Consider the following 13,316-nt stretch of genomic DNA (forward strand, 5'->3'; position numbering starts at 1 on the left):
TAGGAGAAAGAAACGTTTCACCGAGTCTCACCTCATACCTTTGAGGACAAAGTTCAATTTGCCAGCATAAGCACTAGTATTCAGGGGAAAGACTGAAAATGAGCGATTTTTCTTCAGTAAAATGTAGCTTAGAAAGAAACCCAAATATACCTGCTTCATCGTAGGATACAGTCAATTTTTCCAGCATTTCTCGATCAATTGATAAAATCTGCTGTTCCAGGATGGTTTGATAGGACAGCACACTGTTCTCCTTGTCCTTCTCGTAGTCTTGAAGATGTTGTTTCAGGACTTCAGGCAGGCGGGACTTCACATATTCTGCTGCTGACTATGCAGAAAAGAGGCAAAGGTTTAATTAATACTTCTTATTTTGAACAGCTTTATGCATATCCATATCAAATTTAATTGAAAGCATTCTCAAATGTAACTCCTCGCAATAAAACACTCTTAATGCTATTAATTCCACGGTGCAAAATCCACAAGTCATTTTTTTTCTGCCAAAATCACCCCATGTCCACCCAAAGTTTCCAGGGTGTTGGGGATACAATGGATCAAACTCCCCGGAGCCGAGGCATAACCCCCTCTTCAGCAGGGAGTTTATGGCAGTCCAGAAAGAGTTACCCATGCTGGACTAGACACATACATACCACAACAGCTCAACTTCTTCATCATTAACATCCTTTGAAAATATAACTATGAATTCAAAATTCTAATTTGTCCAAAATTTTAAAGTGCAAAGTGACAGAGTGGAATCACTTCACCTGCTACTGAAACACAGCCAGGCTCAGGCAGGGAGATAGAAAACATTTAACAGCATTAAAGAAATGACATATCTACACACACTCATCCACACACAGAAAATTCTTTTGTATTTTTTTTTTTTTCTCTGACCGCTCAAGGCCACGAGGAAACAGAAATTAACACAAGGTGGCATGGTTGTACTGACGTTAGGGAGCCTTGTGCAAAGATGTAAATGTCACCCGCAAGAGCATCGGTCCCCCCCGGACCCCCGCACCACTGGAACAGCTCTCTCCCTCACAGCTTGGGCTCAGACACATTGGTGAGATCCAAACACAAAGTAGCTCTCTGGTTTTTAAGCATTAGCATCCCTCTCCCGCAAGTATTCCACTATAAGAGAGAAGAGACAGTCCCTCTTTCCCTTTTTTGTTTTCCATCTCTGATACAAATGTAACTGGAAAAGGAAGATGTAGCAACGGCTGCTGCCAGGTGCTCCAGCCTTCCTGCCAACCTCCAGAGAGAAGAGAGAAATAAATGATAACAAGGTTGTATTATTTCAGGCCTGGGACTGTCCAGAAGTTGCCTCTGCTCAGCATCAGGCTCTTCCTGGGTTTGTATTTAGTTTTCCAAAATCAATTGCTAATTAAATCGCAACCTTAAAATACCACTGAAGGTGTGTTCAATCTTTCTGCAAGCTAAGCCATGTGAGATGAATGAAATTATTCTAGGAAAACTAAACAAACTCTCCACATGAGCAGAGCATATTTAATGTTGCGTTTTAATAGTGGTTTTCTTCCAAGGGAAGGCCAAAAGATACACTATGTACTAATTATTTTAGTCCCAAGTTCAGGCATTTGTGTTTAATGTTTCCTTTGAGAAGAGGTTTTACTCTGCAGGGGGGTATTTTTGTGCTCTCCCTAAGGCAGCAATTCTGTCCTCTCCCTAAGGCAGCAATTCTAAAGGAAACAAAAGAAGAATTTATACATATTAATTTTCTGACATACATCTTGTGCCAGCTGAAAGAATATTTGTATACTACTGGCTGTGAACACGTAAGGAAAAATATCCATCCTGTCCCAAAGATTTTTCAGTCCAAGTAAAAATCAAGAGACAGATGGGTACAGAAAGATGGGAAAACCCTCGGGACCATTGGCTGTGGTCGGCGTGATGGACAGCCGTTGCGAGACACGTGCGGCCCAACCATCAAGTCCTTCCACAGGCATCGAGGCCGAGGATTTACACCCATTCCACGTGTGATCTCACGGGTGGGGGTCCTTTCCCACTCAGTGAGAAGCAACACACAACACTCTTGCTTAGACCACTACATTTCAGATTATGTCCAGATGTTATTAAAGATTTAAACTGCAAAGCAATGATGGAACTGATACAAACGCCTCTCCTTTTCTAGCAAGAAAGGTGATCAGCCACATCTGAATAATTACCTCTCCGGCTGCATTGCAGCAATGAGACAGACAGTACTATAATCTATTCAGTACAAAAGTAATTTTATCTTGGTTTTACAAACTCACCTCCAGTACCTGGAATATTAAAAAAGAAAAAGTGTGAGGGTATAAGTTTAGATGTTTATGCACTTGCTTGGTATTAAAGAAACCAAGAGGCTCGCTGTACCGGGTGAATAAAAATCAAACAACTTTTAAAAAAGAAAGACTTCCACCATTTCCACGCTCTTCCATCTTACCTCAGTTCTCATTGCACAGACCACACTATTCAAACTTCTGAGTGGACCAGACACTCCCCGTGTGCCTCCCTGATGGGTCCCGGTGCAGGGTGCAGCCCAGGGACGCCGCTCCCCGGCAGAGCGTCCCACCGCGCCGGCGGCTCGGCCGCTCCTCTCCGGACACTGCTGGGGTCCCCCCGCTCCCATGAAGTCTATTTTCATTAATTGATGTATTTGTGTCACAGGCAGAAGTTAGGGGGGTAAAAAACCCCATTTCACTACTTCGAGGCTTCAAAATAGCTTTAGCCTCTTCTCCTCTGTACGGCCCCCCTCTTACTCCTGCAGGAAGGAATGACAAACGTAGCTGCTCTTGGCAACCCCCCCATCTCAGCCATTAGTTACAGGTACAACTAATTGTACAACATTTGCTGGTGGGTCTTCCTCATCGCCACCCCTACACGAAGCCTACTTGGAGCCACAGGCACTGCAGCAGTGAGAAATGCAAAGATCCCACAGATCACTGCTTCAAAACAACAACCTAACAGAAATGCACGCTGCTGAACCGTGACCTCTCTCGGTCACGAAAGCTTCCTATTTTCTGGCAGGAATTTATCCATTTCTGTCATAAAATTAAAACTGCAGCATCCCCTGTGAATCTCTTCTCAGTCTGAAGCACCCTTCTCCAAATTAAATAAAGGATTGACTTTAATACCTTAATTGACTTTTGGGTATTTCATCCTACCATGGAAAACTATTACTTCATATATAGAGAATAAATTTTAAAATATCTACATACTATGAAATATGCTTGCAGAGCTTATTCACAAAAAAATCACATTTTTCTCTATTCACTAAAAAAACCCACAACAAACCCCTACGTAAAAATCACATCAGTAAATGCTGAAATCCCTCAACTGTGTGGTAACCTGAACCTCAAATGCAGCCAGCATCCTTCTGTAACTACCAGATTTCCCCACATCTTTTAACTAATGAGAACCACATATCCAAAGTAAATTTTCTTCTTTTACATTATGCTAACTGCCTGCTAAAATTTGCTCTGCTTTTCTCAAGTGTATCCTTCTGGGAGCTTCTTTGTATGTGGGGAAGTAAAGGTCTAAAATAGCTAATTAAAGGCTTCTTTATGAAGCTACTTCAAAAGTCAAGTGGTGGCTTGACAAAGCAGTCTCCCTACAGTTGTATTGGGTAATTTTGGAACGGCTTTCAACACACAGTAGAGTATTTGGTGTGTGCAAGACCACCACACTCACAAAGGACAGTTGCATCCCTGCTCATCCCCATCACACCCTGCAGGCAGCTACAGCTCAACGCGACCCACAGCCTGGCTTCGCCGATCGACTTGACCTTTAAAATCCAGGTTTGCACCAAAGCAAACGCAGGGACCTTGAAACGCTCGAGGAAGTGTCATTAAATTCTCTTACTGGCTGATAAAGACCCGTCAGTGGAAAACCCTCTCCAAGTGGCAATGCCCTGGGAACCTGCCTGCTCTTTGCCCCGTGGTGGGGCTGGGTAGGAGGAGCAGGACGGCTGAGCATCAGGGCCAGCTCCCGAATTACATGGCTCTCCACACCAGTGCTTGCACACAGAGAAGAGACGCCTGCCTGGGCGCGCGTGCGAACATGCAAGGAGTGACCCGAGTACTCTATGACAAAATGTGTTAATTAAGACGGCAAGTGTTAAGCAGCTCCACGACCCCGTGAAAAACGAGCACTGAGAACAAGAGCTACGGGAACACTGATCAGAACACTGGCACATAAAGCAACTGAAGGATCTAATTAGCAGGAAAGGCCATTATTTATAAACACAGCTTTCCAATTTTGAAAATGGAAGCTGGAGACTTTATTGCCTCAGACCTGCACAGCACATCGACTCTTGTGATTTACAGGGAGAGGAGGGAAAACACAAATTTATGGTCTTCATATTCTTGAGACAATTCATTCTGCCTGCCCGCCTACTGCAAACATTTAGAGACCATGGGAAAATACAGGATCCCTTTTAGAGTGTGGTATCGCTGGTGTAGCACACAGACCAATAAAGGATTTTAAAAAAATCAAGTTTCCTCTATCGCGTCTTGCTGCCTCTCCTTTTCACACGTTGCCCTCCCCTCCAAAGACACATGGGTCACTATGACAAGTTTCCTTCTTCAGAGACGATACACCACGAACTGCTGGGCAAGAACAGAGTTCACCTTATGAAAAAAAGGAATTTCAACTTTGTTCCCCTCCTGGCTTACCTCAGGGAAATAATCTTTTAAGTAGGATCAAGTGAGTTTGACAAACAAAAGCCGGAGGTGGGTACAGTAAATGAACATGGATACAAACACCGTGGGAGATCGTGTTGGCCATGATAATCTCATGGGAAAGAAACACAGTGAAGAGTAAAGTGGGATTGATCTGCGGACCCTAGTAGACACCTCTGTAAGAATTGTGGTGAATACACAAAAAGAGCTGTAAGGAAACTAGTACAGCATCAAAACTATAATATAATTGGGCAATAAGAGAGGCTTGGTAAATAGTTCACAAGACTAGATGGTTAATGCAGATGATATAACTTACTGAGAAAGGAAGCTACGGAAATAAAGAAGTGCCCTGCACATCAAGAGAGTATTTGCTTTTCTAGGTCCAGTCTGTAAAAGGGAGACAGGCCTGTTGAAAGTCATCATGTAAAGAAGAGAAGCAGAGGGCACTACCATAGCACAGGTCCACCAGACACCAAATGAAAAATACAGTAGAGAGGTTGGGGTTTTTTAACCAGGAACTGGAATAATCAACCAAAACACAAGATGTAATGAAGTACTGCAACTACTCAGATACGTTATAGCAAATGTATTGCGGAGCACAGGTTGTCCAGCAACCTTGGGAGTGTATCGGTGATAGTAGCAAAGACCACAGTTAGGGCGCGGGATGTTCCAGCACTGAGAAGCCCCCTAAGATAAGGAAGGCAAAAGACAACTTGTATGAAGGTGACGATTAATTCTTCAGGGAGAAAACAACATAATAAAGGTCTTTAAAGGAAGGACACTTAAAGATCTCTGAGTCTTGGCAGTGCAAAAGGGCCAACAGTTGCAAGTCAAAGGAGAAAGGAAGGTATGAGGAGCAAACTTTTCCTTAGAGAAATGATGTGAGTGAAAATTATCCCAATGCGGAAAAAAACCTAGGAATTAACCCGGCTAAGTCATAAGCTGCTCAGTGATCTCATACTCAAGAAGGACACATATACACAGTCAGACTACTGTGTGAGTGTAAAAGAAAAACAAACACTGAGAAACAAATGGAGACTAAAGCTAAAAATGACTCGGAGCTAGCAAAATTAGCAAGAAAAGGTTCTACAAGTCCATCTGTAATATGAAAAATCCCAGGCAAAATGTTGCTCTGCTGCTCAGCAGAGTAGAAAAGCTATTGACAGATGATGCCATAAAAGCTGAAGCATTTAATGTCTTTTTTTGCTACAGTACTCGCTATCTTTACCTTGCTGCATTCAACCGGCAGCTAATATCAGAAGCAAATAACCAAAATCTCAAGACAGAATAGGGAAAGAACACGTTGGAAAGTGCTTATAAAGATTAGATATTTTCCAGCTGGCTGGGCCAGATGAAATTCATTCAGGTATACATAGGTAATGGGCTGAAACAATCTCTTTAACGACCTCTGTCTTTGAAAACTCACAGAGGATAGCTAGACGCTATTTGGAAAGGGCAAATGTCAGAGCTACTTTTAAAATAGTATAAAGGGAGAGAAACGGAATTACAGACTAATCAGTTTAACTTTGATGCTTAAAAAATGGGAGAAAAGTTCAAATGATTTCTATGCGCGTGAAAGCACCAAGATCTGTAAGGCACAGAGAGCAAAGTGGTTGTCTCAGGGTGTAAGGAGATCTGATAATTCGGTTCCTCTCAACTGCAGTCTAGGGAGCAAATGCTCCTTTGCTCGTTCCAGCAAACATGCCCCTGCTTAAAAGTCTTAGTTTCACTGATCACATCATCAGCCCAGACAAATCTTTCATGCTATTCTCTTAAGCCTTAGGGGATCCCAGGGAAATAGCCTTCCATGTAAATAAGGATGCTGAATCCCATGCAGATTAAGCATTTCAGAGAATTTTCCAGGATTAAGGTGCATCTCCAGAGTCCCCTTGGACCCAACACGCGTATTTGGTGCTCTCGGGGAGCGGACGCGGGGTGCCACTGCCTGTCACTGCCACCAGCCGACCTTCAGTCACAGGTCCATCCTTTCAACGCTCGTGAAAAAGATGTCAGCTAGAGGTGCTTTTTGAAATATATAGTGATCCCATTTGGAATTTCACATCCCACATTTCAGCCTAGCACTCTTCAGCAAAAATACTTTTTATATACAGGTTTCTGGACTCACATCTTTAAAAAAAAAAAAACCAAACCAACAAAAACCACCTACACAATTCATTATTCTAGGAACAGTGCACTTATTAGGTATCTCCCAATAGGATGGTAAAAAACATGGCATAATAAGGTTGTGGATGAGCAATGTATTCTAGAGAGTCCGTTAGTGATTTTTTTTGTAGCAATGCTATAAAGCTTTCCTGTTTATTTCAAAAAAGTACAGTACAAAAAATATACATATATAAAAAATATAAATATATATCTATAAAAAAAATCAGATTGCTAGACTCAAGAAATCACATCTCAGATTAAATAAAAGACCTGGAAGTCAATCTCCCCCTGACCCACTTCATTCTGGCAGAGATGTCCCTGCTTCCAGGAGCAAACCAGGACAACTTTATGAGCGCATTCCCCCTGCCCAGTCATGCTGTTTTCAAACACAGTGCAGCGCAGGGAGTGAGCATGTGTTCCCATTTTACTGTCATTTCAAGAGTCGTTTCCTGGTGTCCTGATGCTCTGTTGGCTGCTTACTATAGGAAGGCAACAGTTAAAGAATATTCTTTGGGTTCCTGCCTCCCTGAGAGCTAAACTCACTGCAGACAAACCACCTTCTCAACCTATTCACACTGCAACGCAGGAGAGGTTGGTGTTGATTGAAGTAGTTACAAAAATTCTGCCTCCAGGCCCACACGTGCCACTTCAACTGATTTCAGAGAAACATATGTACATCAGCCCTGACTCTCACATCTCACACTCGGTATTTAGGATCAGATGCCTCTCCTTCATCAGCGTGAACCACGAATAACTCCACTGAAGTCAGTGGGATTTTGCTGAGGCAGACCTCTTGGAAGAAGGATGTGAAGCTATGAATAGTTATTCAAAAGGAAAACATATGATAGCAAAACATAATCTACTCTCAAGAGGATAAGACAAGATCTACAAATGGCACCAAGACAAACATTTTGCCCTCTAAAGCAAGAAACTATTTAAAGAACAAACATCCAACAGACACCCATTAATAGAGTTTTCCTGTAATACAAACTTCTGGTACACTTAGCCTATTATTTCTATTAAAAAGTGTCTTTTTTTTCTCCAAAATAAATATTAACGTAAGTAATTTACTGTTGATCAATATGTATCCTAGCAAAGCCAAACTCACAACTTAAAACGAGGTTATCAGCAAAAGCATGAGACCTGAAGACATTTGAGGAACTCAGAAACACTCTCCCAGGACTTTCAACAAGTCTGAATGCCAAAACCACCGCTATCATTTTGCAATCCATGCACAATTCATTTCCATAGCAGGAAAAATATTAGCCTGACAAACATCTTTAGTTAATCAGAAGCTACATAATCATGAGAAAATTAACCTGATTCCAAGGAGATGTATAAAGTTCAAATTAGTATTCACACTGGATTGTCAGAGAGATATTAAATCCATAATTACAGTAATCCACAGCTGCTTCAACTGTAGAAAATAATGAATTGCCCAGTGAGAACTGGTGTCCATGAAATGGAAAGAAAAGGCCATCTGTTGTGGAGCTTTGCTGTGACTTTATGCTTTGAGCACAGAGGGCTTCATCTTCTTTGACACAGTCTATACGTGGATTTATGGCTACAAGCAATCCACATAACCATATCACCAAACGGAAAGGATAAAAATAAAAAATGATGATGATTTAGGGCTTTAAATTATGCATTTTAGTTTCTTCCCTAAGACAGCACTTGTCACTCACTTCTTAAATAGACTTATTTAAATGTCCCAGAATGGGAAGCAAGTAAGTCAACAAAATTTGTAATGGAAAAATTACATGTTCTTTTCTCCCTCCCACTTTCCCCAACATTAGTCATATAGAAATGTGTGACACTGCAGTGAGCAAACACGCAAATGTTGGCATGGGACTCGTTAATCTAGGACATGGATCAGAAGAGGTGAGACTAAATACAAAACTATTATTTTTCATCTTCCAATGAGGGAGTGATTAGTGAAACACTTGTACAAGTAATTTTTTTAATAACTGATTTTAACTAATTAATTAAAATTAACAAAAACATGCATCGTGATATAGCCAAGCAGTCACTCATTCTACAGATGAGGAGAGAATCAAAGCACAGAGACTGGTTTGTCAAGGATTTCACTGCAATTGGCAGAGCTACAAGGAGTGCTCTGGAATCTGGCCGTCTAATTAAAAGATTAATTTTATCAAGGCAAGAGGGAGTATTATGAATATCTCGTCTGGCATCTTGAATCAGAACCATAGGACTTCCCTGTTTCATTGTCTGAATGAGTAAGTCATTTCGAAAAATATGCGACTGTTTCAGAGACAGAGAAGCTTCCATAGCCCTTGGAAGTTAATTATCCTTACTGTTAGAGGATAAATTCACATACCACAGAAAATGTTCACATCATTTCCAGTCTGAATCTGCTATTATCTATGACTTTCAGCCACTGAATCAAGTAAAATGTCTGCTCACCTACATTCCTCTTTCTCATGGAAATACATGCAAATTGATCAAATCACCCCATTATTTTCTCATTGATAAACTCAATAGCTGGAGCTCACTGAATGGCACATTATTACATGTCACATTATCGCGCATTCTTTCTCATCTTTTCAAGCATTCATGTGGTTCTCCTTTGAACACTCCTATTTTCCAACTTTGTTCTTTAGGGGTAATCATCACAGCAAGGCAACACATACCACAGAGGAAGACTTATTAATACCAGAACTGCTTCTTTACTTTTATTAACCATTTGCATTATGCTTATTGGCTCGCAATTGCCTTGAGATCTCATGTACTGCTCATGTAGCCCCTACATCTTCTTAAATGACCTACACTGTGCAATATTAGATATATAGACTTACAGCTGATTGAAATGCAAGCTACTTGCATGTGTGCACCCAACAAATGAGTCAATTTTCTCTGGATCATTAATTGAACATCATTATTCATCACTTCGCCAATCTTTAATGAAATTATTAAATCACATTCCTACAAGAGCCACGATGGCTCTCCTTACAGATATACCCACTCAACAATTTCTATTTATAATCACCCTGAAGACTATCACACAACCCAAGCTTAATCCCTTTAATACATACCTTATTGATTTGAAAGTATTCAAAATAGCATGTACATCAAGTCAAAACACATGTTCTTGTAAGTTTTGGCTAACTGCCATGAGAATTATTATTATTGATGAAAACAATCAAATGCTTCAATTCATACAGCCATAAAGTGGAATTGCACGGAAATCAAGTATATTCTCATTAATGAATCTGGATGATGGGACAGAGCGCACCCTCAGCAACTTTGCAGATGATACAAAACTAGAAGCACATGATACACCAGATGGAGGTGCTGCCACTTAGAGGGACCTGGACAGGCTGGAGACATGAGCCAACAGGAACCTCATGAAGTTCAACAAAGGGAACTGCAAAGTCCTGCCCCTGGGGAGGAACAACCCCATGCACCAGTAGATACTGGGGGCCAACCAGCTGGAAAGCTGGTTGAAGAAGGACCTGGGGGTCCTGGTGGACCACAAGCTGACCATGAGGCAGCAGTGTGCCCTAGCAGCCAAGAGGGCCAACAGCACAACGGGCGACATTAGGCAGAGCGTTGCCAGCAGGTCGAGGGGTGATCCTTCCCCTCTGCCCAGCACCGCTGAGATACAGCTGGAGTGCCGGGTCCAGTGCTGGGCTCCCCGGTACAACAGGGACAGGGACATAGTGGAGAGAGTCCAGTGAAGGGACATGATGATTAAGGGACTGAAGCCTCAGGGGGGACTTAACCATGTGTACAAACACAAATGAGGGAGCCACGTTCCTCTCAGTGGTGCCCAGTGAATGGCCAAGAGGCAATGGGCACAAATTGAAACAGAGGAAAACCCATTTAAAACTAACAAAAAACTTTTCTTATGGTGAGGGTGGTCAAACATTGAGGAAGGTTGACCAGAGAGGCAGTGGCGTCTCCATCCTTGGAGACAGTTAAAACCCAACTGGACATGTTCTTGAACAAATCTGCTCCACCTGCCCCATCTCCAGCACCAGCTGGACTGGATGGTCTCCGGAGGCACCTCCAGCCTCAGCCCTCTGTGACTCTCTAAAATTATTTCTAGAGAATTCAACGAGATGGCTACTCCACCCAGAATATTTATTGTAGTTGTTTAGACAACTGCATATAAGCACCCAAAAAATGTTTAGGAAATACATTAAGAATAGTAAGAGGAGTTATTACCCGAGGAAAAGGAAATGCATTAGCACTTAAATTGCATTTGCACAGACACAAACTTTGAATCTTAATTGTGCTAGGAAGCCAATTATTATTCATGCCCTTATTAGGAGAAGAATTAAGATTAGTGGGTAAATTAAACTGAAAATCAGCCACAAACAAAGCACTTGTAACACTCCTGTTAGTTTTAACAAATAGGAAGCTGAAGCTTATTGTAAAGGTGATGTATTTCATAAATCCTGGAAGATGCACAAGCACAGACACAAAAGACAAGCAATAATTATGACTACCATATCCACATGGCCATATGTAAAGGACATTAGTATTTGGCATGAGACTAATATCTCTATTTGCCAAAAGGCATGATTTAGCTAATGGAACAAAGCAAAGTATGTTTGAATGAATTACTAAAAAAAAAAATAAATGTCAAGATTTAACCCAATTTTTATGTTAATTGGTTGTAACTATTAACATAGATGAGCTGAATATTAAATTAGGAAATGCTAAAAAAGGTTTAAAAATGCATGAAAATACTTGTCCATTACCAGTTAACAGTGCAGAAGAATCGAGGTCTCAAATTACAATTTATGGTTGCAAGTGATTAATATAAGCATAAATGAAAACAAATATAAATACAAAAAGTGATTAATAAATATAAATGCCTATACAGCTATACCAGCAGGGATTGCATTTGCTGAAGACCTGCCAGAAAAAATTCACCCAACCAGGATGAACTGAAACATTTTCTTATATGACTGCAACCAAATCTAAGCAATGGGGGATCATTTTTTTTTATATTGGCATAAAAAAGCAGAAGTGGGAGAAAGAGAAATAACACTGAAAATAATGGTTGAAATGTCATAAAATCAACCAACTTTACAAGAGTATTGAACTGCACATTTTTCAAGCTAGGCATTAAGCATTTCTTGATATAGAAAAACACTGCGTTTCATATTTTACTGAGCTCATCAAGTTCAACATGGAAGGTGAAAAAAAATCTGCTTTGCAAAATGACTGCAACTTCCTGCAACCCCTGAGAAAACGATGTTTAAAACTTTGCGACTGCAACCCTGCATTAATGCAGACCCTGAAATGAAAGCCTTCATCGGCAATTAAAGTGCCTTAAAACTACTCCAGGGGATTTCTACAGGTTTTCTGTGCAGATGCTTTTCCAAATAGCAATGGGATACAAGATGGTTTTTAAAGAATCAGTTTTACCAGAAGCCTTTCATTCTGCTACTTGAGTTGAGGGAAGAACATATTTATAGCCTATTAGACTCAATTAAATAGCAAGAAGCATTCTTCTTTCTTTGCCATTGTTCTCTCCCTCCAAGCTAAGAACGAGTGAGCATAGTGGAATATTTTAGTCTAAATGGTCTCTCCTGATTTAGAGACATCACTTTCTGCCAAGCAGCAATCATCACAAGAACTAGAAAGATGCGGTCTGGGCTGAAACACTCTAAGAATTAGTCTGTTATGCAGGAAACCAAGAAGACTCTATTTTCATGCGCTTAGAAGTTTATCAAAATTCAGCCATCTGGTCAGAAACCTGTATTCTATTTTAGATTCTTACTCTGAGAAAAAAACCCCAACAAACTGACAAAAAATAGTCCAAATAATTTAATTCCTCTAGAGAATGAAGTTAAGGAACAAGACATCGCTCTTCCCACTGTAAAAGTCACAGTTTTGGCAAATGCTTCCTTAAATAGCTTCAGCTCGATACCACCTCGGTCACGCAGAGCGCTCGCACTTACTGGGATGTCCCCGTGATGGCACAAGGCATCGCTGTCTGGTGATGGATGAAGAGACCACTGCACAAGACACCTTATAGACAGCTGGGAATTTGCATTTCCTACGATGCCCAGTGCAGAAATGTATCAGTATTACTTGTGTCCTTTGCTACCCACCATCTGTTTGTCTCCTGGTAGACCGAGGCTCGCTGCAGTCCTGACCATTACTTTTAGCTGAAGTAATTTGTACAGATGGCTCATACAGAGCTGTTCTGTATTTACAGTCTCTCATGCAGAAAGGCAGGTGCACGGGCGCCGATCTCTAAGTCACTCCTCGGCATTTAGGTCATGGCACAAGGTACATAAAAGTCCTGCCCTTCCGCATTACGCTTTTATAGCCGCGTGTGGAAGACAGGCATGGTTCATTCTAAAAAGCAAAGATATAAGGGTTTTTTAAATGGACTTAAAAGAATAGGGGAAGCACAGTGCTTCCCACCCTGCTGCTCTGGGAACCTTTTCCCCCAAGAACTAGGGTACCTGGCAAGGCTCCCACTGCTCCTTTTCCCAGTAC

The 13,316-nt window shown here is 41.2% G+C and overlaps 1 protein-coding gene across 1 annotated transcript in view; it reads right to left on the minus strand.

Annotated features, from left to right (window-relative positions):
• PPM1L (protein phosphatase, Mg2+/Mn2+ dependent 1L) overlaps positions 1-13,316 on the minus strand; it is a 109,441-nt gene that overhangs the window by 34,255 nt on the left and 61,870 nt on the right. The window contains exon 2 of the mRNA XM_033005637.2: positions 151-325. Within this exon, the coding sequence (XP_032861528.1) occupies positions 151-325 (175 nt within the window). The remainder of the gene's footprint in view (positions 1-150; positions 326-13,316) is intronic.

This window comes from Tyto alba, unplaced genomic scaffold (assembly GCF_018691265.1).
Source record: "Tyto alba isolate M040663 unplaced genomic scaffold, T.alba_DEE_v4.0 Super-Scaffold_10, whole genome shotgun sequence".
Classification (NCBI taxonomy): domain Eukaryota; kingdom Metazoa; phylum Chordata; class Aves; order Strigiformes; family Tytonidae; genus Tyto; species Tyto alba.